The sequence below is a fragment of the Cibotium barometz genome, chromosome 57 (assembly GCF_041138505.1).
Source record: "Cibotium barometz isolate CiBa-2024 chromosome 57, ASM4113850v1, whole genome shotgun sequence".
Lineage (NCBI taxonomy): Eukaryota > Viridiplantae > Streptophyta > Polypodiopsida > Cyatheales > Cibotiaceae > Cibotium > Cibotium barometz.
Genome location: NC_141102.1, coordinates 13,060,698 through 13,082,903, shown reverse-complemented (window position 1 = coordinate 13,082,903; position 22,206 = coordinate 13,060,698). Strand labels below are relative to the sequence as shown.

Here is a 22,206-nt window from a genome sequence, read left to right as displayed (position 1 = left end):
TACCAGATTAGTACCTGCCTGCAGAACTGCACCCGATTGCTGTACCAGCATCTGTACCCACCTCCTGTGCTGTACACGCCTGCTGTACTTGAACTGTACCTGCGTGCAGAGCTGTACACGCCTGTTGTACTTGTTGACCTGTACTTGCAATACCGGCTGTACTTGTTTGTACCCGTTGCTTACACCAATTAGGAGTACACAAAAAGGGAATGATCTTCTCTGCTGAGATTTGAATTAAAACCTTTGCTGGGTATTTGTTTCTATATTTTATTTTAAATTCAGATAAAAATTAAAGTTAAATATTGTTATTACAAGCTTTGTGTAGGCAAGCTTCACTGCCAGCTGCCTACACCTTACTAGGCCATCGGGATAATGATTTTTCCCATGATTGCCCTGACCGCGCCCTCACCTCTTGAGGAGCCAGTGAAGGTCATGAGGGTACGAGGAAAAACAGGGAGCATAGCTGACTTGGGAGCACCTGGTATCTCCCACATCGGTGCTTCACCTTGCCAGGTGTTAGTACGGGCATGCCTGTTGGTGCACGGTCCCGGAAGACCAGCGAGGGCAGGTGTTCACCAGTGAAGGTGGGGAACTGCCTGTGATTTGGACTACTACGACAATTGATTCTTCACCGACAGAAACTTGTTGTATTTCATTGTTCTCACTCCATGTCATGGAGGAATCTGGCCATGAGGCCCATGAACACTTGTACATACAAATACTCCAAGAAATACAAACTGTATTAGGGGGGGGGGGGGGGGGGGGGCGGCCCTTACCGGCCCCAATGTTGGTGTCAAGTGTTCTTGGTCATTTTCAGTTTTAGTGTTGTTAATAATGTCCAATGTTGGTATTTGTTAAGTGGTCTAAAAAATGTGTATTTTGTCTTCCGATTTGTAGGCCTCCTGGAGGGAGCGGTTACATCAACCACCTCCACCCATACATAACATTTGTGCCTTATGAGACCCTTAGTCGGCAGCCAAGGGTAGGCATGCACTAGTTGCCGACCAGAAAATAAATAATGCGATTTTTCTAACAGTGTTTGTTTGTATTGTGGATCTGTGAATATCATCTCAAAAAAGCTACAGTCAGCTTTATGCACACCGGCTACAAAACAGTCCCCAAGTTGGGTCTAGCATTTTCGTAGGGAAAAAAAGGACTACAACTTTCTAAGTCAGATTCATCAAAGGATTAAGCATTATGTGTGCAGGAACTTTGACATGGAACTGAGGCGTAGGAGTCTCCTAAACTTTTTTGATCTCAGTAAAACCTTCATGCAGAGTGTCTGCAAACGGCTGCAATTCAGGATTGTCATAGTGTAAAGGGCAAGCATCCGAATCTCCAATAAGCACTTGTCTCCTCTTTATATCTCCAGGCTTGAAAGTTTGTATTGGGTCCATAGCTGAGAGACTGTACGGGGAAAACCCCACACACACACAAAAGAGAGAGAGCAGGGACGAATAGACAGAGGGGAACCAAAAATCGCAGCACACAAGCACAACATGAGAGGCTGGGTAGAACCAGAAGTGACGACCCATAAAACTGGCAGCAAGGGCGAGGCAGGGGAGTCCAGCCAGCAGGAGAAGTATTTGACAGCTACAGATGCAGATGACTGCCAACAGGCACGGATATGTCGGCTGCAGAAGAAGTGGGCGGCGGCCAAGAGGAACAGGCGAATTGGTAGCTGTGGGCGCGTAGGGGTTAGCACCAGCAGGCGGGTAGGGTTCAGTGACAGCAGGCAAGCAGGAAGAAGCGGAACGACGTTCAGCAGAAACCAGTCCACACCCAGCATGCAGGTAGGGTTCGTGAGCCGATCAGCAGAGCAATGAGCGACCAGGATCGACACACACCAAATCTACACGCACGCACATATATCTAGATATCTATATATCTAGATAAATATATATAAATATATATAGATGACTATATATATATCTAGATATATATATCTATACATACATTTCTATAGATATTTATATATCTATATATCTCTATAGGTATAGATAGATATACACCCCTCTTGTGGTGGGACCTCTCCAAGTCATGGGAGTATGTCATGGCTGGTGGATGGAAGAGGGCGGGATGAGAGAGAGAGAGAGAGAGAGAGAGAGAGAGAGAAAGAAAGAAAGCTGTATTAACGTCTACTAGAGGCCGAACTCGACCTATGAGACAAATCATTGTACAACTGTCAATGTCTTCTGGATGTCCAGAAAAAAAAGGACAAAATGAACATGAAATAAAGTATGAAAGTACTGAGCTAGTGGGGGGGTGTGATTGATGGAGCACTACTGCTAGAGGCTCAGTATGCAACCTATATGCGTAGGGTATACAAGAATGCAATGCAGATCTGTCTAGCTCGAACCAGTATCATAATGTCATGTGGGACGGAGGGTTTGCTGCGGATCATCCGTGAGAGCATAAGAATATGAGGCCTCTCTATCTGAGACCATAAGGAGGTGGCGAGCTCAGGTGCCCATACTGCTGCAGCATACATGAAAGCAGGGGGCTGTTAGAGCACTCTATCTGAGACCATAAGGAGGTGGCGAGCTCAGGTGCCCATACTGCTGCAGCATACATGAAAGCAGGGGTGACTAGTGTGTCAAACAACCACCCCTTCGTGCGGGGCTCCTGGAAATGTGCGTGGTGACACTGTCTCTCTAGTATGGTGAGAGCTGCATACCCTCGTGTGAGTCTATCTCTGGCTGCTTGTGCCATAGTAAATCTTCTTGGCGGAGTTGTAAATGTAATCCCCAGGTACACATATGAGTCTACCACCTCTACCTGTCCTCCTGCTAGTGTGAAGATGGCCTGTCGTTGAACCGGCCCTGAGGTGCGGAAAATCATGGCCTTGGTTTTCCCAAGGTTCACTGTAAGCCCCCTCTGTGTGCAGAAGTCATCGAGTGCATGGAGATGGTGCTATAGTCCCATCCGCGACTCAGAGACGGGAATAATATCATCTGCATATAGCATAATGTGGACTGTGGTACCTGAGATGTCTACCTTGTCCCCACCACCGTGACCAATGAAGTCAGCCACCTCATCGATGTATAGCCCAAATAGTGTAGGAGAGAGTGGGCATCCTTGCTTCACACCTATGGTGCTAGCAATAACATCAGATAGCCCCCCAGGGCATCGTATGCGCCCGAGGACCTGCTCATATAAAGCATAGATGCCCCAAATCATCTCTGATGGGATCACCAATGACTGTAGGCCCTGGAAGAGTCTCTCTTGTGCCACAATGTCAAATGCTTTACGGAAATCCACAAAGCAGCAGTATAATCCCTTCTCCCGCGCCCTAGCCTGGTCAATCAGACATCTCAGAGTGAATATATGGTCAATAGTGGAGAAAGCTCGTTGGAATCCAGCCTGCCCTAGTGCTCGCAGTCCCTCCTTCTCTGCATATGAGCTCAACTCTGCCTCGAGCATTACGCCATAAAGTTTGGCCAATGTATGACCAATCATGGTAGTCCTGTAGTTGCTGGGGTCTAGCATGTCTCCCGCTTTGTGGAGAGGCACGATGGTGTGCATAGTCCACTCATCTGGTAGGCCCTCCACTAGTGCCCTATTAAAGAGGTGAGCAACAAAGGGTCCCAGTGTGTCAGCTGCATAAATAAGATGCTCACTATGTATACCTGTGTGGTGAGCCGATGTCCCATGTTGTAACCGGCGGATAGCTCTCTCTACCATCGAGGCGGTAAAGAAAGTAGAGGTGGTAGGGCGGGACTCCTGTGGCTGTGGTATGGGCGGCTGCTGAGGGATATGGTAGAGGCTCTTTGCATATGTGTGCCATGTGTGTGGATCCTCAATCGGGGTACGAGGGCGAGGCTCTCTCATCCTGTGCCATGCAGTGGCTGCATCTCTGCTCAGGAGTAGGTGGTATATATCCCAGTATTGTGCCTCCTCATATGCACGCCTCTTATGGCGTGTGAGGGTCCTCATCTGTCGGCTCGCCTGTCTCTGTGTAATGGTCTCCAGTGCTCTCTGGGCACGGAGGTGTCTATATAGCTCTCTGCACTCATCATCATACCATCGATTCTGGGGCATGCTCCCAGATCTATGTGTGTGTGCAATGTGTGTATGATGGGGGAAGCTGCGGGTGGCGGCCGTATGTAGTAGAGATGACAGGTGGGTGGTGAGTGTGTCTAGAGTTGACAAGGGATCCATCTGGAATAGCTTGTCATATACATGATGCTCATATATGTCTGCCAAGTCAGTGACAGTAAGAGGTACGTGTGATCCGCACCAATAGGACAAGGGGGGGGGGTGGTGAAAGATGTCACTGCCTGTGTGGTCTCCATGGACCCCATGATGTAGTCCACTGCGCTACTCCCTCCCCCCCCCGATCGTGGAAAGCATGTCAGTGCTCCTGAATCCTGCCACTGTCTCATCCCGTTATAAATAACGAGATGGTGTCGCGCTCCCAACTCAAGTAAGTGATGACCATATCTGGTGTTATCCGGCCCCATGTCCTATTACACGCTGCAAGCTCCCGTGTCGTCCACCTCTAGTGTGTGCATCACCTCGGGGTGCTCGAAATCATAAATGTCGCACTGTCGGCTTTGTGTCCGTGCATTGAAGTCCCCCATAAGGAGGACTTCCCCCTAGGTTGGAGTAGTGCATAGTCACAGGGGACGGAGGGGACGGCAGCTTGGAACGCGGGGACGGCGATTCGGGACGGACCAGCGACGGGGACGGACGGACGTCCCCCACGGCACGTTTCTCACAGGGGACGGCGCAGGGACGGGGACGCCGGTCGGGGACGGCACTGTGAGGGGACGGCAGAGAGCCGTTGCTCGCCGTTTTTTGCTGTTGCGCTCGCCGTTTTTGGTCGTTGCGCTTCCCGTTTCTAGCCGTTTATGGCTGTTGGCTTGGCCTTGGGCCTTGGCCCTTGGCCCTTGAGCCTTGAGCCTTTGAGGCTTGGCCCTCTCTCTCTCTCTTGTCCTTGAGGCTTTCCTCTCTCTCTCTCTCTCTCCTATCTATATAAGAACAAGCCTCTACAAGGCTACAAGCACACACAACTCTCAAGGCTCAAGCTTCCAAGGCTCAAGCTTCTTCTCTCTTCCAACTTCCAAGTTCCAAGCCTCTAGGCTCTCACACAAGGCCCGCGGGCCGTCGCCCTACTATCTAAATTCTAGAATCTAGACTCTCTCTCTCTCTCTCTCTCTCTCTCTCTCACCTCTCCCTCAAGCCTCTTGAGTCTTCCAACTTCCAAGCCTCGAGGCTCTCTCTCTCTCTCTCTCTCATTCCTCAAGGCTCTCTCTCTCTCTCTCTCTCATTCCTCAAGGCTCAAGAGTCAAGCCATCTTCAACCATGGCATCCTTCTCACGTGCCGGGGCTTCTCGTAGAAGGACAACGGGATGGACATGGTGGAAGGAGGTTAACTACACCACATCCGTTCATGGAGGCGGTTCTCGGCCATGGGTATGCAAGCTTTGCCCGTACCGGCGAACGGGTGGCGCCGACAAAGTACGAGTCCACCTCTTGCATGAGAGTGGACATGAGGTGAGGTTTTGCACGAATGTCACACCCGAGAAGAGACGGGAACTTCTTGACAAGCTTAGCGTCTACGAAGCGGTCGAAGCGACAAGGAGGACACCACGAGTGGCCGTGGATCCCGCGACGATGGGGAGAGAAACTCAAGCCTCTACAATGGAGTCATGTGGTAGATCAGGATTATGCACACCATCACCTTCACCATCAAGTCGGAATGTTACTCCATCCACGACGCCGGCACCCTCCATCTCCACGGCCTCTCAATCATTACGTGGCCCACGGCGACAATCTACACTTGGGGAGAATTGGAACCCCAAGGTGAAGGAGGAGGTGGATATGGCGGTGGCCCGCTTCTTCTTCCACGACCACATTGCCTTTCAAGCGGCTAGGTAAGTGCAATCGATCATTGCCAATTCATCATTCATGTTGTCATCATCCTAGTCCCCTTCTCATTAGTAAATTACTTTCTTGAATAGGTCGGAATACTTCAAGGTCATGGTTAAGAAGATTGGGGAGTATGGCTCAACCTATACGCCCCCCTCATCCGAGAGCTTGCGAACTACATTGCTCGAGAAGGAGAAGCGCATTGTAGAGCAAGCGGCCGACAACACAAAGCGGCAATGGGAGAGGAACGGAGTCTCCCTCATTGTGGATGGATGGAGTGACCCCCGCAAGAGGAGTATTCACGGCATGGTTGCATATTCCCGTGGAGAGATGTACTTCATCTCATCTCATGATGCATCCGGCACTAGGAAGAGCGCGGATGTGCTTGCGGCGGAGTGGGCTACCACCATGGAGATCGTTGCCCCCGAGCATGTAGTGGGCTTTGTTGCGGATGGGGAGCCTTCCAATAGGGCGGCGGGAGCTATTCTCCAAGGTATGTATGGACATGTCACGGTGTCCTTTTGTATGGCTCATTGCCTAAACAACCACCTCAAGGACATCGGGGCATTACCATGGATCAGCCCGCTCATTGAGGAGGCCAACACCATGGTCTCCTTTGTCCTCAACCACCAAAGACTTCGGCATGAGTTCAACAAGAGGTCCTGTCTCTCTCTCCTCAAATATTCCGACACCCGGTTTGCCTACAACTTTCTCATGTTGGGCCGGTTGAAGGATTGTAGCGGTGCTTTGAGGGGGCTTTTCCTTAGCGACGAGTTTGTCGCCATGCAAGAGTCCCATACAAACACTGGCCAAGAGTGTAGGCTACGGGCGGATGACGCCTCTTGGTGGGAGTGTGTGAAGACCACAGATGCTATGGTGAGGCCCATAGTCCACCTATTGAGGATTGTAGACGCTATGTAACCATGCATAGGCAAGGTCTACGAGGCCATGGATCGCATGATAGAGAAGTTGAAAGACTTCGTGCCTGATGAAGACAGATACGAGGAGATCCATGCCTTGTGTCTAGGAAGGTGGAATTCCTACTACTCTCCATTGCATGCAGCAGCTTATGTGGTGGACCCAGAATTTCAAGACAACAAGCAGGAGAGCGACCGGGAGGTGAGCGCTGGATGGAGGGTCATCTTGGATCGTCTTGTGCCTGATGCATCGGTTAGGCGCAAGATCAGGGACTAGCTTTCGATGTACAGGTCATTTCATGGCTCCTATGGTTGTCATGATGCACAGGTTGACCGCTCCAAAGTTGGTGCTGCTCTATGGTGGGAGGACTTTGGTTCAGATGGACCGGAGCTGCAGCAGCTTGCCATCCGCATACTTAGCCAGGCTGTCAGCTCCTCTTGCTTGGAGCAACTTTGGAGTACCTACAGCCACATTGCCTCTAGGAAGAGGAACCGACTCGGGGTAGAGCGTGCCAACGACCTTGTCTTCGTCAGCGCGAACTTGCGAATGCTTTGCAAGAGCGTGACCAAGAACGCAGATTCCTTCACCGAGTGGGAGATGAGTCAACAAGAAGAGCAACAAGAGGATGAGGTGCAGGAGCAGCATGCCAGTGAGGATGAGACTGAGGATGAGCTTGATGCTTCTTTGGCACAAGCTACCCATGACCATGAGGCGAGCACTTCACGTGGATGATCATTCATGGATCATGATTCATGGGCCTTACTACTTAGCTCTAGCCTCTAGCCTCTAGTCTTCAGCACTTTTTTGTCATTGACTCATTTGAGTCCGTCCATGTATTCTGCCTCCTTAAGGCTTAGTCCTGACTCCTGACTCTTGAGTCATGACTCATTTTGTATCTACTTAATTATTAATATGACTCAAAAGCTTACCACTTTAGTGTAAATTTGTGCTCATTTTGATGTACTTCCAAAGTAGAATAAGTGTAGAGTAGAAAAATTTAAAAAAAAAGTATTTTTTGAGTGCCGTTCCCTCCCCCATCCCCGTTCCCTACTTATGGCCGTCCTCCCTCCCCGTCCCCGTCCCCGTCCCCCGTCCCTTGTGACTATGGAGTAGTGTATGATCTCATCTGAAAGGGCTGCATATGGTGACTCTCCCAATGGCCCTGTGTCCTCCTCCTCCCCTCTACTCTCCTCCTCTACTGTCATGGCATATCTCGATCCTCTAGGAGAGAAGTAGCATAGAGCAATGTATAACACCCTGTCTGTTGAGAGCTGCAGTCTAATCCACATGTATCTAGCCTCCTAGTCATGTGCTACCACCTGGAGGCGCTCTTGTAGCTCTCGCTTTAAGAGTACCGATATACCTCCAGATCCTCTCGATGTGCTCTGTCGTGTGGTCCCCCTATATGTAAACTCCCACTGATAGCCCTCTACTTTGGGTAGCCCCCTCTCTGGGCTCTGGTGCGCCTCTGTAAGTAGTATGATGTCCCGTCTCTCCATGACCTCCTCCATCCTCCCAGGATGTGTCCAAAGTGCTCCATTGCAGTTCCAAACTGCTGTGTGTATCTGTGAATTTGGATCCTCCATAGCCAATGTCCCATAGGCCGCCTGGCGTAATCGGTGGCCTTGCCATCGATGATGACATGGCCATCACGATAGAATGCTCTCTTGCCCTCTTTCCGGGCCTGTAGGACTCTCGGCATGCATGTTTTTTGTGTGTTCTATTTGCATCCTTGTAAGGTCGTCATCCAAATAGATGGGATCTCCGTGTAATTCTCGTAGAATCACCCTCTTCCTCATGAAGGTGATCCTCTCCGTCTCTCCTGCAAACTGTAGGATGAGAGCTCGCTTGCGTGTTGAGTCTTTCCCGGCTCTCCATGCTTTGGTGAAGGGGAGAGGGTCCTCTTCCCTGTAGCCGAGCTTCATGCATAGAAGCTGTGCATCTTTCTTGGGAGTGGAGTCGGGTGTCTCGGCTATACCTGTGACTCGAATGTTGAGGCGGTGGGCATGCCTTATCTCCTCCTCCTCGATGGTGGTGTGAATGATTTGGTGTTCTTCCCTTGGAGTCTCCTCCCTCACTTCTTTACGGATGTTCTTCTTCACCACTTGTTCTCCACCTCATTGAGGTTGGAATCGGATGTCTTCTTGTTCTCCTTGATTAGTGCCTTCATTGCCGTCTCGAGGGTCTCGAGCTTCTCTTGGAGACTCGGAGCCATTCCTCGAGATTACTCTGCAGCGCTTCCCACAGGCAGAGAGAGAGAGAGAGAGAGAGAGAGAGAGAGAGAGAGAGAGAGAGAGAGAGTTATGTTGCTGTCTTGGGGGCCTGAGCAAGGGTGGCTAGAAAACGGGAGGCAAACAGAATAGCGGGGGAGACGGGTAGTGAGCGGCGCGAGCAAGGGTGGTTGGGAAACGGGAGGCAAACTGAATAGCGGGGGAGATGGGCAGTGAGCGGCGCGAGCAGGCTCACGCCGTTAGGGAGGCGAAGGGACTAGCGGGCGGGCGGGCAGACAGGGAGATGGGCTAGCATAGCGTGAGCAGGGCAGCGAGGCGAACTGAATAGCGGGTGGGTGGGTGGGTGGGAAAAGGGAGGCAAACAGAATAGCAGGGGAGACGGGCAGTGGGCGGCGCGAGCAAGGCAGTGCGAAGCGAACAGGTTCACGCCATTAGGGAGGCGAAGGGACTAGCAGGCGGGCGGACAGGGAGACGGGCCAGCATAGCGCCAGCAGGGCAGCGAGGCGAACAGAATAGCGGGTGGGTGGGTGGGTGGGTGGGAAAAGGGAGGCAAACAGTATAGCGGGGGAGAAGGGCAGTGAGTGGCGCGAGCAAGGCAGTGCGAAGCGAACAGGTTCACGCCATTAGGGAGGTGAAGGGACTAGCGGGTGGGCGGACAGGGAGACGGGCCAGCATAGCGCAAGCAGGGCACTGAGGCGAACAGAATATTGGGTGGGTGGGTGGGTGGGAAAAGGGAGGCAAATAGAATAGCGGGGGAGACGGCAGTGAGCTGGCGCGAGCAAGGCAGTGCGAAGCGAACAGGTTCACGCCATTAGGGAGGCGAAGGGACTAGCGGGCGGGCAGACAGGGAGACGGGCCAGCATAGCGCGAGCAGGGCAGCGAGGCGAACAGAATAGTGGGTGGGGAGAGAGAGAGAGAGAGAGAGAAGAGAGAGAGTTATACTGTTGTCTGCAGAAGACCAAAGGGTCTCACTAATGAGTCCATGAAGTAAGTGTATTGTGGGAAAAAGAAAACTAGCTACCTAGGTAAAACCATCATACAAGGACCATGTTACAAAGTCACAAAGTAGCCTTGCAGTGGCTGAAGCCTGAGACGTGGTGTGAGAGAAAAAATGGTACAAGTCCTCTCTCTCTCAGGAGAGCATCTGTGACCTCAGATAAGCTTTGTATATCCACTGTTTGTGGTGGAGTGTCTATGTATTATGTATCCCTGGAGTATCTCATGGATACTGTATCCATTAGAGAAAAATCCTTGCAGAAGTATCTAGAGCGAGAGAGAGTGTTTTTTTTGTGAGTGAAATGGTGAAGATATACTGCTCATTTTTGTTTGCTTAGTAGATGGCTAATTTTTCTCTTTATCAGGTGGAGTTGCCTGCAAAACCGGACACTATGGACGAGGAAGAAATCAAGAAATGGAAGAGAGAGCTTTACAAAAAAAAGCGTATAAATAGTGAGAGGCATTCACAACGCTGTGATGTTGAGCTTAAGCTTTCTGTAAGGCTTTTGGATAATGTGTTGGCATAAATGTGGATCCTAGGGTTTCCATTCAGTTGCTATTTTTTTTTTTTTTTTTTTGTGATTCATTCTCTTGTTACCATTTTCTAGGGTACCACTGATGGTGAATTGAAGTACATTTGCACTGTGCAGGTTGCACGCAAGTATAAGAAGGAATCGAAGTTCTACTATCCTCACAATCTAGATTTCCGGGGGCGTGCGTACCCTATGCATCCATATTTGAATCATCTGGGGTCAGACCTCTGTCGTGGGCTGTTAGAGTTCGGGGAAGGCCGCCCATTGGGATGCACTGGGCTCCAGTGGTTGAAGATACATCTTGCAAATGTGTTTGCGGGTGGTGTGGACAAACTTTCCTTTGATGGCCGCATTGCATTTGTTGATGACAACCTTGATGATATCAAGGACTCGGCAGTGCAACCGCTAGAGGGAAAGAGATGGTGGCTGAAAGCTGAGGACCCTTTTCAATGCTTGGCAGCATGCATGAGCTTGAGGGATGCTCTTGAGTCCAATGATGTTGAGAATTTCATTTGCCATACACCCGTGCAACAGGTCCTTTGATGTACCTTTGGTTGTATGCTGTGCTTACATATTGCTGTTTCTACAGTGTGGAGGGTGTACTTTAAAACATTTGGTGTGTTCGACCCTGTGTCTGTTACAGGATGGCTCATGCAATGGGCTTCAACATTATGCAGCTTTAGGGAGGGATATTGTAAGTCAGTTTCTTTGTTGGAACATTATCATGCTTTTAGCTTTCATGTTTCCAGGAACTGTAATGCTGCTCTGAAAGGCTTCTTTATGTGCAGGTGTGTGCTTCATCTTTTTTCTATGCTACAGGATTGTATGTTGTCTAAAATGGTTGCTTTGGCCGTTTTTTAATATTGCAGGCAGGAGCTGAATCCGTAAACCTTGTTGCTGGAGAAAAGCCTTGTGATGTGTACTCTGGAATTGCTCACAGGTAGATTGTCCTCTTTGGAGACTTCATAAATTTTTATGAATTCTTAGCTATTTGATGGGTTTATGAGGAAGGGAATGGATGCTGGGAACGGCCCATTTCTCTTAAAGCTGGAGGCAGAAAAGCTGCAACTCACATTTCAGGGAATGGCCAACCTACAGTCTATTCCTAATTGCATGTTACTGATTGCATGCATCCAGAGCAGTGGTCGGGCACCGTGATGGAGATGGGCTGATGGATGGGTTGGTAAAATAAGGAATACTGATGTGACCGGTGACATGATGCAGCTCTGTCTTGTTTCAAACCAAATTCTAATGTTTTGTTAGCTTTACTGCAGGGTCCGGCAAATCATGGAGAGAGATGCTCTTGAAGACCCTTCAGTGTTTCGAGATGCAGAGTTTGCACGGGCTCTGGTTGGGCATGTGAGTAGTTTGGCGACATAGACAATACTGTAAGTACTAGTAGTCTATGAAGTTATGGGCGCCTTGTCACCTGTTCAAATTTTCCTTTGTAGGTCGACCGGAAGCTTGTTAAGCAGACTGTCATGACCTCAGTCTATGGCGTAACGTTTGTTGGGGCCAGAGCCCAAATTCTTAGTAGGCTCGAAGAAAGAGGCAAGGACAAGGACAATGATAATAATCAGTTGTTTTATGCATCAGCATATGCAGCAAAAGTAAGTTCTGCTGTTTGATTTTTTAGTAAAGATTTTTAAAATTTGTTTCTTTCTTGATAAAGTTTTATAAAATGTGTGTGTGTGTGTGTGTTTCTTTCTGAGAGAGAGAGAGAGAGAGAGAGAGAGAGAGAGAGAGAGAGAGAGTTATATTAACGTCTACGGAAGACCCCAAGGGCCTATGAGACCAAAAGTAATACAATGGTACCATGGATATACTGAGCCATGGAAAACTGAAAGAAAAAGTAAGATGAAAACATGTGACAGTACATGTGATCAACAGATGATCCTGTGTAGAGTGAGATATGCTGTGATCAGCTAATGTCGATACCTGCCTCGGCCAGAACCGATCTGATGGTGGAGTTAGAGAGACAGATTTCTATTAATGTCTACAAAAGACTGAAGGGTTTATGAGACAAATAGTGTTAACAGTTACAGTGTGTCCACCAAGTGGCTGAAACATAGAAAAAACATAAAAAACCCAACTAGAGCTAAAAGATAAAACAGCCGTGTAAGTGCTTAATGGTACAATGCTACAATGCTACAATGTGAGGGGATCAAAGTGGGTCCTTGACAGCCATTCTATATAGAGGCTCTCCACATCCATTGCCTCTGGAGGGGCACTTCTGTGTCTCTAGAGGATCTCTTGGATCTGAAGCTGTTGGGTGGAGCATTTCCTCAGATCAGAGGGTCTTGGGCATCTAGTTTGTTGCACCTTGCCACGTGCACCTCCTGTGTTAGGGTGCCACGTGGACATTTTGCGTAGTCAAGACATGTAGGACATCTTTCTAATGGGTCAAGAATATGTTGTGAGCCCTAGTCCAAGGGACAAGTCGCAAGGTACCATCTAAGTCTTTAGGGTTTAGTCTTGTCGTGCATGTGGCACAAGTCTGTGTAACCCTCTTTGCAAGAAAATGATCTCTTGCTTGTGGGAAGGGTCCCGTAAGTGGGTAGTTGGGACCCACTCTGGTGTCGACTCTCTATCTTTCATGTCTATCTCTTCATCTCTATCTCTTGTTGTAAGGTCTTCACTAGACCGTCCCAAGGATTATCTGACATAGAACCACTGTGGATCAAGACAGAGGACATACGTGAGAAACCCTAGCAAGGTTTCCATAGGCCTGACGTCGAACTTATTGCGTGACCACGATAGATCATGGCTAGCAACTTACCACCCAACCATAGGTTTGGTACCTCAAACCACCCCTGAGCGTAAGGTCAGATTGCCGTGTGCCTCCCATCAAAGGACTCTGAAGCCATCGGGTTCCCTATCTTCTACTAGTGGATATGCTGGCACGTGACTACAAAAGCATCGTTGAGGGTCCCATGTGGGATGATGATGCTGAGATCACAAATCAGAGCACGTTATCCAGTATCCCCTGAGGGAGGATAATGTTTAATGTAAGGTCTTCACTAGACTCTCCCAAGGAGTATCTGACATAGAACCATTGTGAAAAGTCCATTACTCGATGAGTAACTTATCTTGCCACTCTTAAAAAAAAAAACTCGTATAAAAGGCTTTATACTCTCATTGTTTTATATTTCTTGGAAGTCTCTCAAGCATCTCTCACAACGCTCTCCAAGTGCTGGGAGCCCAGTTTTTGTGCCGGTCATTATTAAGCTCTCGTTCACGTGGGATTTGCAAGATCTTCTCTAAACCTTTCAATTCTTTCCAACCCGTCAAATCCTCACCTTTTACTACTGCTTTTTTTCAAAAAAAGTATGCAAGTTTACTGGAACTTCATGGACTCAGACGGTAGTATTTATGTGGAATCAATGGACAGTAATTCCATGTGTTCCGCGCCCTAGCCCTATACCGGTCGGGATGCAACACTCGAGTATAAAGATTAAAGCGGATTGCTTAAGCTCACTAAAGGAAAAGGTGTAAAGAAGGCCTTGCTCTGGGTTACACGATCAAACTGGCTGCATGCTACATTGAGTCCCTAATAGTCTTGTAACTTGTGAACGCTAAAAACTGCTTGTGGCCTCCACAACAAAGAGGAAAAGGAAGAGGAAGGGGGCCAGTCCTAGCACAGGGAGGGGGAGATTGGGAAGCACACTCCTTTCTCCCTTGAATGAGCACATGGCCAATGGAGCATCCAATTATACAACCCATCTCCAATGGCCATAGCCTTCTGAGATCCTCTTTATCCCCAACTCCGTCGGGTCTATTTCTGAAAAGCATCATTGGATCTACATGAAAGTCATACATGTGAACCTGTCTGCTGATTGTCCAAGCATTGAAATCACCCAAAAGGAGAATGTTTCCTTGTTGGGCAATCCTCACAATATCTGCAAATTGTAGAGTATGGTGACTGATCCTCCTCTCATATATCCTGTGCAAAGGCAGATGTGTATGGTGGGAAGTAGCAAGTTGCAGTGCGTACTATCATGGCACTGGGCATGGCTGGCCTCATCACGCATGACCAAATTGTGAGCATCTTATCGAGGTGTGGCCTGAACAGTACTGCTTACTTCTCTTGAACCATGTTCTCCCTTAGATGTAGGGAGAGGGTATCCCAACGTATCAGGTAGCCCTCTTAGGGCTTATATGTGTCTGTGTAAAAGATCACATCATGACCTGTGTAATGTCACTGCAGGGAAAGGCACTAAAAACCATAGCCAATAGATGTGTTCTGTGGTTTTTGAAAAAGAGGTCTATTTCTCTGGGATTGAAGGCTTTACACAGCACATACACCTCTGGCAGTGCGCAGCGTAGCGTGGGCAGGGATGTGCACAGTGCAAATGGGAGGAGGGGGAGGTGCATTCGGGCAGGGATTGAAGGGTGGTTTGGACAAGGAAGCCAGGTATACACAGCATGTACAGATCCAGCGACATGCAGCTGTCAGTGCGCAACACAGTGCCGGCAGGGAAGCACACAGTGCGAAGAGGGCTCCGGCCACCGGAGCGCAGCATAAACAAGGAGGGGCCGGGAAGCCAGGTATATGCAGGGCGAGCAGGGAAATGTGCAACATGAACAGAACGGTGACCACCCACCACTGGCATGGGCCAGGGGGAGGCACAAACAGGTTCACGCCACTGGCAAGAGAGAAAGAAAGAAAGAAAGAAAGAAAGAAAGAAAGATTTTATTAACGTCTTCCAAAAGACCGAACTCGGCCTATGAGACAAATCGGAGTACCTGTATGGGGTATCCTCTGTCATCCCAACAAAATGAAAAAGTACTGAACAAAAAAGCTGAATCTGGGTGTGCAGGGGATGGAGCTCTACTACTAGGAGAATGCAAAGCTATATGCATGGAGTATACAATCATGATATGCAACGTAGCTAGCTCCATCCTGTACCATACTGGGGGTATAAAATGGTATACATCAGTGAAGGGGGTGTCCACAGCTCCCTGAAGAACATGCCTGGGTGTGCTCTGAAGCGAGCCAGTCGCTCCGCACCCTCTCTGTGAAACTGAGCTCTGATCTCTGTCATCTCTCTCTGGTATAGGCGTGGTGTCCGAAAGCCAGCTGTCCTCTGTCTCCTGCGGGCTCTAAGTGTCTCTGCTCTCTGGAGAGTAATTCCCTGCCGTGTAGGGGCTGGGAGGGGGATGGATCTCTGAAAAAATGTAGTAATCTGTGTCTGTCGCCCCCCCCTCTGGAGCTGTCTGAGCCTGTAATAATGTCTCTCTGTGGCGCTGTATGTCTAGAATGTATCTCCCCAGTATGCGCTGGTCTGCTGCCTCAAAGATCTGGCGTAGGGAATGTGGCTCTCTGAATAAAATGGGATATCTCTCTTTGATGGCTGTATATGCTCTGCATCTGCATACATAATGCTCCTCACTCTCCACCTCCTCTCTGCACAATCTGCATACCCTCTCCTCTCGGGGGATCCGTGCTGCTCTGCCAGTCTCAATCTCCAATCGGTGTGATGAAACTCTGAGCTGACCAATAGCCACTCGGGAGCCGTGTGGTAAGAAGCCCTCCATGTATCTAGGCCTCTCTATAAATCCATCATCAGTGATACTCATGAAGTGATCTCTGTAGTATATAGCATCTTCGGTGGAAGAGGCTGTGTAGGCGATATCCATGTCTCTCGTGTATAGAGCTGCCATAGATCTCGTCTCAATACTCTGTTCCTCTCACTATGAGAGAGACGGATATGTGGTGCATCCCTGTCATACTGGAATGGTGGTAGATGATCCATGTCTAGGCCATGCTGTGAGAACCAATGTGTGACCTGTGCATACCATGATCCTCTGTCTCCTGCCTCAGCCAACTGTCTAGATGCCTCAAAAGCTCTGTATGATAATATGTCCTGTGGCATCTCTCTGAATCTGTCTAGCAGGCATATAGTTTGAAATATGGCCTCTACCATCATAGGAGGCGCAGCAAACTCTGCTCGGATAATGTCATGAGGTACTAACGGTTTGCTGCGTATCATGCGTGCCATCATGAGGGCCTGTGGTCTCTCTATCTGTGTCCACCAATGGGTAGCAAGGCCTGGCGCCCATACTGCTGCTCCATACATCAATGCCGGTGTGACTAATGTGTCAAATAGCCACCCCTTCGTCCGGGGCTCCTGAAAATGCGCCTGGTGGCACTGTCTCTCTAGCATAGCCAATGCTGCATATCCCCGTGTCAATCTAGCTCTGGCTGCTGAACCCATGGTGAAGCGTGTGGCTGCTGTAGAGAAGGTAACCCCTAGGTACACGTATGATGTCACCACCTCCACCTGGCATCCTGCGAGAGTGAATGTCAGCTGACTCCTGCCGTGTCTCGATGTATGAAAGACCATAACCTTGGTTTTCCCAAGGTTCACAGTAAGACACCTCTGTGTGCAGAAATCATCGAGTGCATGTAGATGCTGCTGTAGACCACCTGGAGACTTAGACACTAATACAATATCATCAGCATAGAGCATAATATGTACTGAGGTACCTGCTAAATCAACTCCATCTCCGCCTCCCCGTGTAATGAAGTGAGCCACCTCATCAATGTATAACCCAAATAGCGTGGGGGAAAGTGGGCATCCTTGCTTCACACCAATGGTGCTGGCAATAGTCTCGGACATACCTCCTGGACATTTGACTCGCCCAAAAACCTGCTCATATAATGCATAGATGCCCCATGTCATATCTGCTGGTATGCCAAGAGACTGCAGGCGCTGAAAGAGCCTCTCTCGTGGTACTGTGTCAAATGTCTTGCGGAAATCCACAAAGCAGCAATAGAGCTTTCTCTTCCTCACTCTGGCCTGATCAATCATACATCTCAAAGTGAATACATGGTCAGTGGTAGAGAAAGCTCTCCTGAAGCCTGCGTGCCCTGATGAGCGTAAACCTGCTCGCTCAACATATAAGCTAAGCTCTTGCTCCAGCACTGTACCATAGAGTTTGGCCAGCACGTGGCCAACCATAACCGTCCTGTAGTTGCTCGGATCGAGCATATCCCCTGTTTTGTGAATCGGCACAATGGTGTGCATCGTCCACTCCGCAGGCAAACCCTCTGCTAGTGCCCTGTTAAACAGGTGTGCAAGAAAAGGAGCTAAAGAATCTACTGCATATATGAGATGCTCACCATGCAGGCCCATATGGTCGGCGGCCCGTCCATGCTGTAGGCGGCGGATAGCTTCCTGTACCATCGAGTGGGTAAAGAAGCTAGCTGTGGTAGGTCGAGGCTCCTGTGGCTGAGGTATAGGTGGCTGCTGTGGGGCATGATATAGACCCTCTGCATATGTGTGCCATGTCTGTGGGTCTGCAATAGGTGTCGGGGTCCGGGGCTCTCTGAAGTGCCGCCATGAGACAGGGCTATCTCTACTCATGAAGAAATGAAAGATCTCTAGCTCCTGTATCTCTGCGAAGGCCCGCCTTTTGCGGCGAGTAAGTCTCCTCATCTCTCTCCTCGACTCCTGCTCTGTGATGGCTCCCAAGGCTCTCTGTATGCGGAGCCGTGAGTATAGGGCTCTGCACTCGTCATCATACCATCTGTTCTGGGGCATAGTCCCAGGTCTCGCAGGCTCTCCTGAGTGTACACGATGTGGGAAGCTCTGTAATGCAGCCGTGTGTAGGAGTGATTCCAGCTGGGCTGTAATGGTATCCATAGATGCCAGGGGATCCATGAGTAGGAGCCCATCCTCTACTCTGCCAGTGTATATGTCTGCCATGTCATGTGTGAAGTAGATGGTAGTGTGTGGCGTCGATATGTGGGGGGCTGGTGATACTGGTGATCCAGCTAGTGAAAATGCCAAGTATGTATGATTTGCCCCAATAGGACGAGGTGGAATGGAGAATGAGGTGACAAGCTGTGATGCCTCCAAAGACCCCATAATGTAGTCTACCACCTTGCCTCCGGTCCGTGTATGACCCCCATGTGGGAAGCATGTCTGCCCTGTCCTCTGTCTGGTCCAGTGTCCTCTGATGCCCGACTAGCCCCTATCTCCTCTGGATCCACAGGGTGGAGGATCTCCATGTCATCATAGTCATACACCTCACACTGTCTGCTCTGTGTATGGGCATTGAAGACGCCCGTAAGAAATACTTCCCCTAGTGTAGAATAATGCATAATCTCCTCTGACAGACAAGTGTATGGCGAGGCTCCTGTCTCCTCCTCCTGTGGCATGTCCTCTGTAATGACATAGGAGGATCCTGATGGAGAAAAGTAACATAGAGCTATGTATATAACCCTGTCTAGTGAGAGCTGTAAGCTGATCCACATGTATCTGGCCTCTGGATCCTGTGCTACCACTCTCAGTCTCCCCTGTAGCTCCCGTCTGAATAGGACTGCTACTCCCCCCGACCCTCTCGAGGTACCCTGGCGTGTGGTCCTCCTGTATGCTGACTCCCACTGGAATCCCTCTACTCGAGGTAGCCCTCTCTCTGGGCTCTGATGTGTCTCTGTCAGAAGTATGATGTCTCTCCCCACCATAACATGCTCCAGTCGTCCAGGCTGCACCCATAGTGAACCATTACAGTTCCATACTGCTATGTGTATCTCTGTCAGTGGCCTGGTCTGTGTCCCATAGGCCCCAAACCGCTAATCCATGGGCCGGCCATCAATGATGACCCGACCATCCCGATAGAAGGCCTTCTTGCCTTCTCTCCTCGCGTGTAAGACTCGTGGCATGCAAGTTCTCCTATGCTCAAGCTGCATCCTCGTGAGATCATCATCCAAGAAAATAGGAGCTCCCTGTAAACCCCGTAGTATGACCCTCTTCCTCATGAAGGTGACCCTCTCCGTCTCTCCTGCAAACTGTAGGATGAGGGCTCGCTTGCGTGTTGAGTCTTTCTCGGCTCTCCATGCTTTGGTGAAGGGGAGAGGGTGCTCTTCCTTGTAGCCGAGCTTCATGCATAGAAGCTGTCCATCTTTCTCGGGAGTGGAGTCGGGTGTCTCGGGTATACCTGTGACTCGAATGTTGAGGCGGCGGGCATGCCTCATCTTCTCCTCCTCAATGGTGGTGTGAATGATTTGGTGTTCTTCCCTTTGAGTCTCCTCCCTCACTTCTTTACGGATGTTCTTCTTCACCACCTCGACCCATCCTGACTGCTTGGCTTCGAGCTTTCCCTCCATGTCCTTTGTGATCTCCTTGGAGATCTCTTCTTTGATGGCCGTGAGAGTGTTGTTATTGATCTCCCCTTCTTCCTTCTCACCATTCTTGATGGCTACCATTTCCACTTTCAATGCACTCACCTCCTCCTTGAGTGCCGTGTTCTCTTGTTCGAGGTTCGTGACCCGTGCTTCAAGGGCTATGATGTGCCTGTGTAGTTTGTTTTCCACCTCATTGTGGTTGGAGTCGGATGTCTTCTTGTTCTCCTTGATTAGTGCCTTCATTGCCATCTTGAGGGCCTCGAGTTTCTCTTGGAGACTCGGGGCCATTCCGCCAGATCACTCTGCAGTCCCTTCCCACAGGCAGGGAGGAGAGAGAGAGAGAGAGAGTTATGTTGCTGCCTTGGGGGCCTGGGCAAGGGTGGGTGGAGAGAGAGAGAGAGAGAGAGAGAGAGAGAGAGAGAGAGAGAGAGAGAGATTTTATTAACGTCTTCCAAAAGACCGAACTCGGCCTATGAGACAAATCGGAGTACATGTATGGGGTATCCTCTGTCATCCCAACAAAATGAAAAAGTACTGAATAAAAAAGCTGAATCTGGGTGTGCAGGGGATGGAGCTCTATTACTAGGAGAATGCAAAGCTATATGCATGGAGTATACAATCATGATATGCAACCTAGCTAGCTCCATCCTGTACCATACTGGGGGTATAAAATGGTATACATCAGTGAAGGGGGTGTCCACAGCTCCCTGAAGAACATGCCTGGGTGTGCTCTGAAGCGAGCCAGTCGCTCCGCATCCTCTCTGTGAAACTGAGCTCTGATCTCTGTCATCTCTCTCTGGTATAGGCGTGGTGTCCGAAAGCCAGGTGTCCTCTGTCTCCTCCGGGCTCTAAGTGTCTCTGCTCTCTGGAGAGTAATTCCGTGCCGTGTAGAGGCTGGGAGGGGTATGGATCTCTGAAAAAATGTAGTAATCTGTGTCTGTCGCCCCCCCTCTGGAGCTCTCTGAGCCTGTAATAATGTCTCTCTATGGCGCTGTATGTCTAGAATGTATCTCCCCAGTATGCGCTGGTCTGCTGCCTCAAAGATCTGGCGTAGGGAATGTGGCTCTCTGAATAAAATGGGATATCTCTCTCTGATGGCTGTATATGCTCTGCATCTGCATACATAATGCTCCTCACTCTCCACCTCCTCTCTGCACAATCTGCATACCCTCTCCTCTCGGGGGATCCGTGCTGCTCTGCCAGTCTCAATCTCCAATCGGTGTGATGAAACTCTGAGCTGACCAATAGCCACTCGGGAGCCGTGTGGTAAAAAGTCCTCCATGTATCTAGGCCTCTCTATAAATCCATCATCAGTGATACTCATGAAGTGATCTCTGTAGTATAGCATCTTCGGTGGAAGAGGCTGTGTAGGTGATATCCATGTCTCTCGTGTATAGAGCTGCCATAGATCCTGTCTCAATACTCTGTTCCTCTCACTATGAGAGAGACGGATATGTGGTGCATCCCTGTCATACTGGAATGGTGGTAGATGATCCATGTCTAGGCCATGCTGTGAGAACCAATGTGTGACCTGTGCATACCATGATCCTCTGTCTCCTGCCTCAGCCAACTGTCTAGATGCCTGAAAAGCTCTGTATGATAATCTGTCCTGTGGCATCTCTCTGAATCTGTCTAGCAGGCATATAGTCTGAAATATGGCCTCTACCATCATAGGAGGCGCAGCAAACTCTGCTCGGATAATGTCATGAGGTACTGACGGTTTGCTGCGTATCATGCGTGCCATCATGAGGGCCTGTGGTCTCTCTATCTGTGTCCACCAATGGGTAGCAAGGCCTGGCGCCCATACTGCTGCTCCATACATCAATGCCGGTGTGACTAATGTGTCAAATAGCCACCCCTTCGTCCGGGGCTCCTGAAAATGCGCCTGGTGGCACTGTCTCTCTAGCATAGCCAATGCTGCATATCCCCGTGTCAATCTAGCTCTGGCTGCTGAACCCATGGTGAAGCGTGTGGCTGCTGCAGAGAAGGTAACCCCTAGGTACACGTATGATGTCACCACCTCCACCTGGCATCCTGCGAGAGTGAATGTCAGCTGACTCTTGCCGTGTCTCGATGTATGAAAGACCATAACCTTGGTTTTCCCAAGGTTCACAGTAAGACACCTCTGTGTGCAGAAATCATCGAGTGCATGTAGATGCTGCTGTAGACCACCTGGGGACTCAGACACTAATACAATATCATCAGCATAGAGCATAATATGTACTGAGGTACCTGCTAAATCAACTCCATCTCCGCCTCCCCGTGTAATGAAGTCAGCCACCTCATCAATGTATAACCCAAATAGCGTGGGGGAAAGTGGGCATCCTTGCTTCACACCAATGGTGCTAGCAATAGTCTCGGACATACCTCCTGGACATCTGACTCGCCCAAAAACCTGCTCATATAATGCATAGATGCCCCATGTCATATCTGCTGGTATGCCAAGAGACTGCAGGCGCTGAAAGAGCCTCTCTCGTGGTACTGTGTCAAATGCCTTGCGGAAATCCACAAAGCAGCAATA

At 49.6% G+C, this 22,206-nt stretch overlaps 1 protein-coding gene across 2 annotated transcripts in view; it reads left to right on the top strand.

Annotated features, from left to right (window-relative positions):
* The window catches only part of LOC147606445 (DNA-directed RNA polymerase 2A-like), a 128,950-nt gene that overhangs the window by 67,805 nt on the left and 38,939 nt on the right, over positions 1–22,206 (top strand). For both annotated transcript variants that reach the window (XM_086791846.1, XM_086791847.1), the window contains exons 8-13: positions 10,385–10,516; positions 10,670–11,086; positions 11,196–11,246; positions 11,422–11,492; positions 11,827–11,911; positions 12,004–12,162. In XM_086791846.1, the coding sequence (XP_086647972.1) occupies positions 10,385–10,516; positions 10,670–11,086; positions 11,196–11,246; positions 11,422–11,492; positions 11,827–11,911; positions 12,004–12,162 (915 nt within the window). The remainder of the gene's footprint in view (positions 1–10,384; positions 10,517–10,669; positions 11,087–11,195; positions 11,247–11,421; positions 11,493–11,826; positions 11,912–12,003; positions 12,163–22,206) is intronic.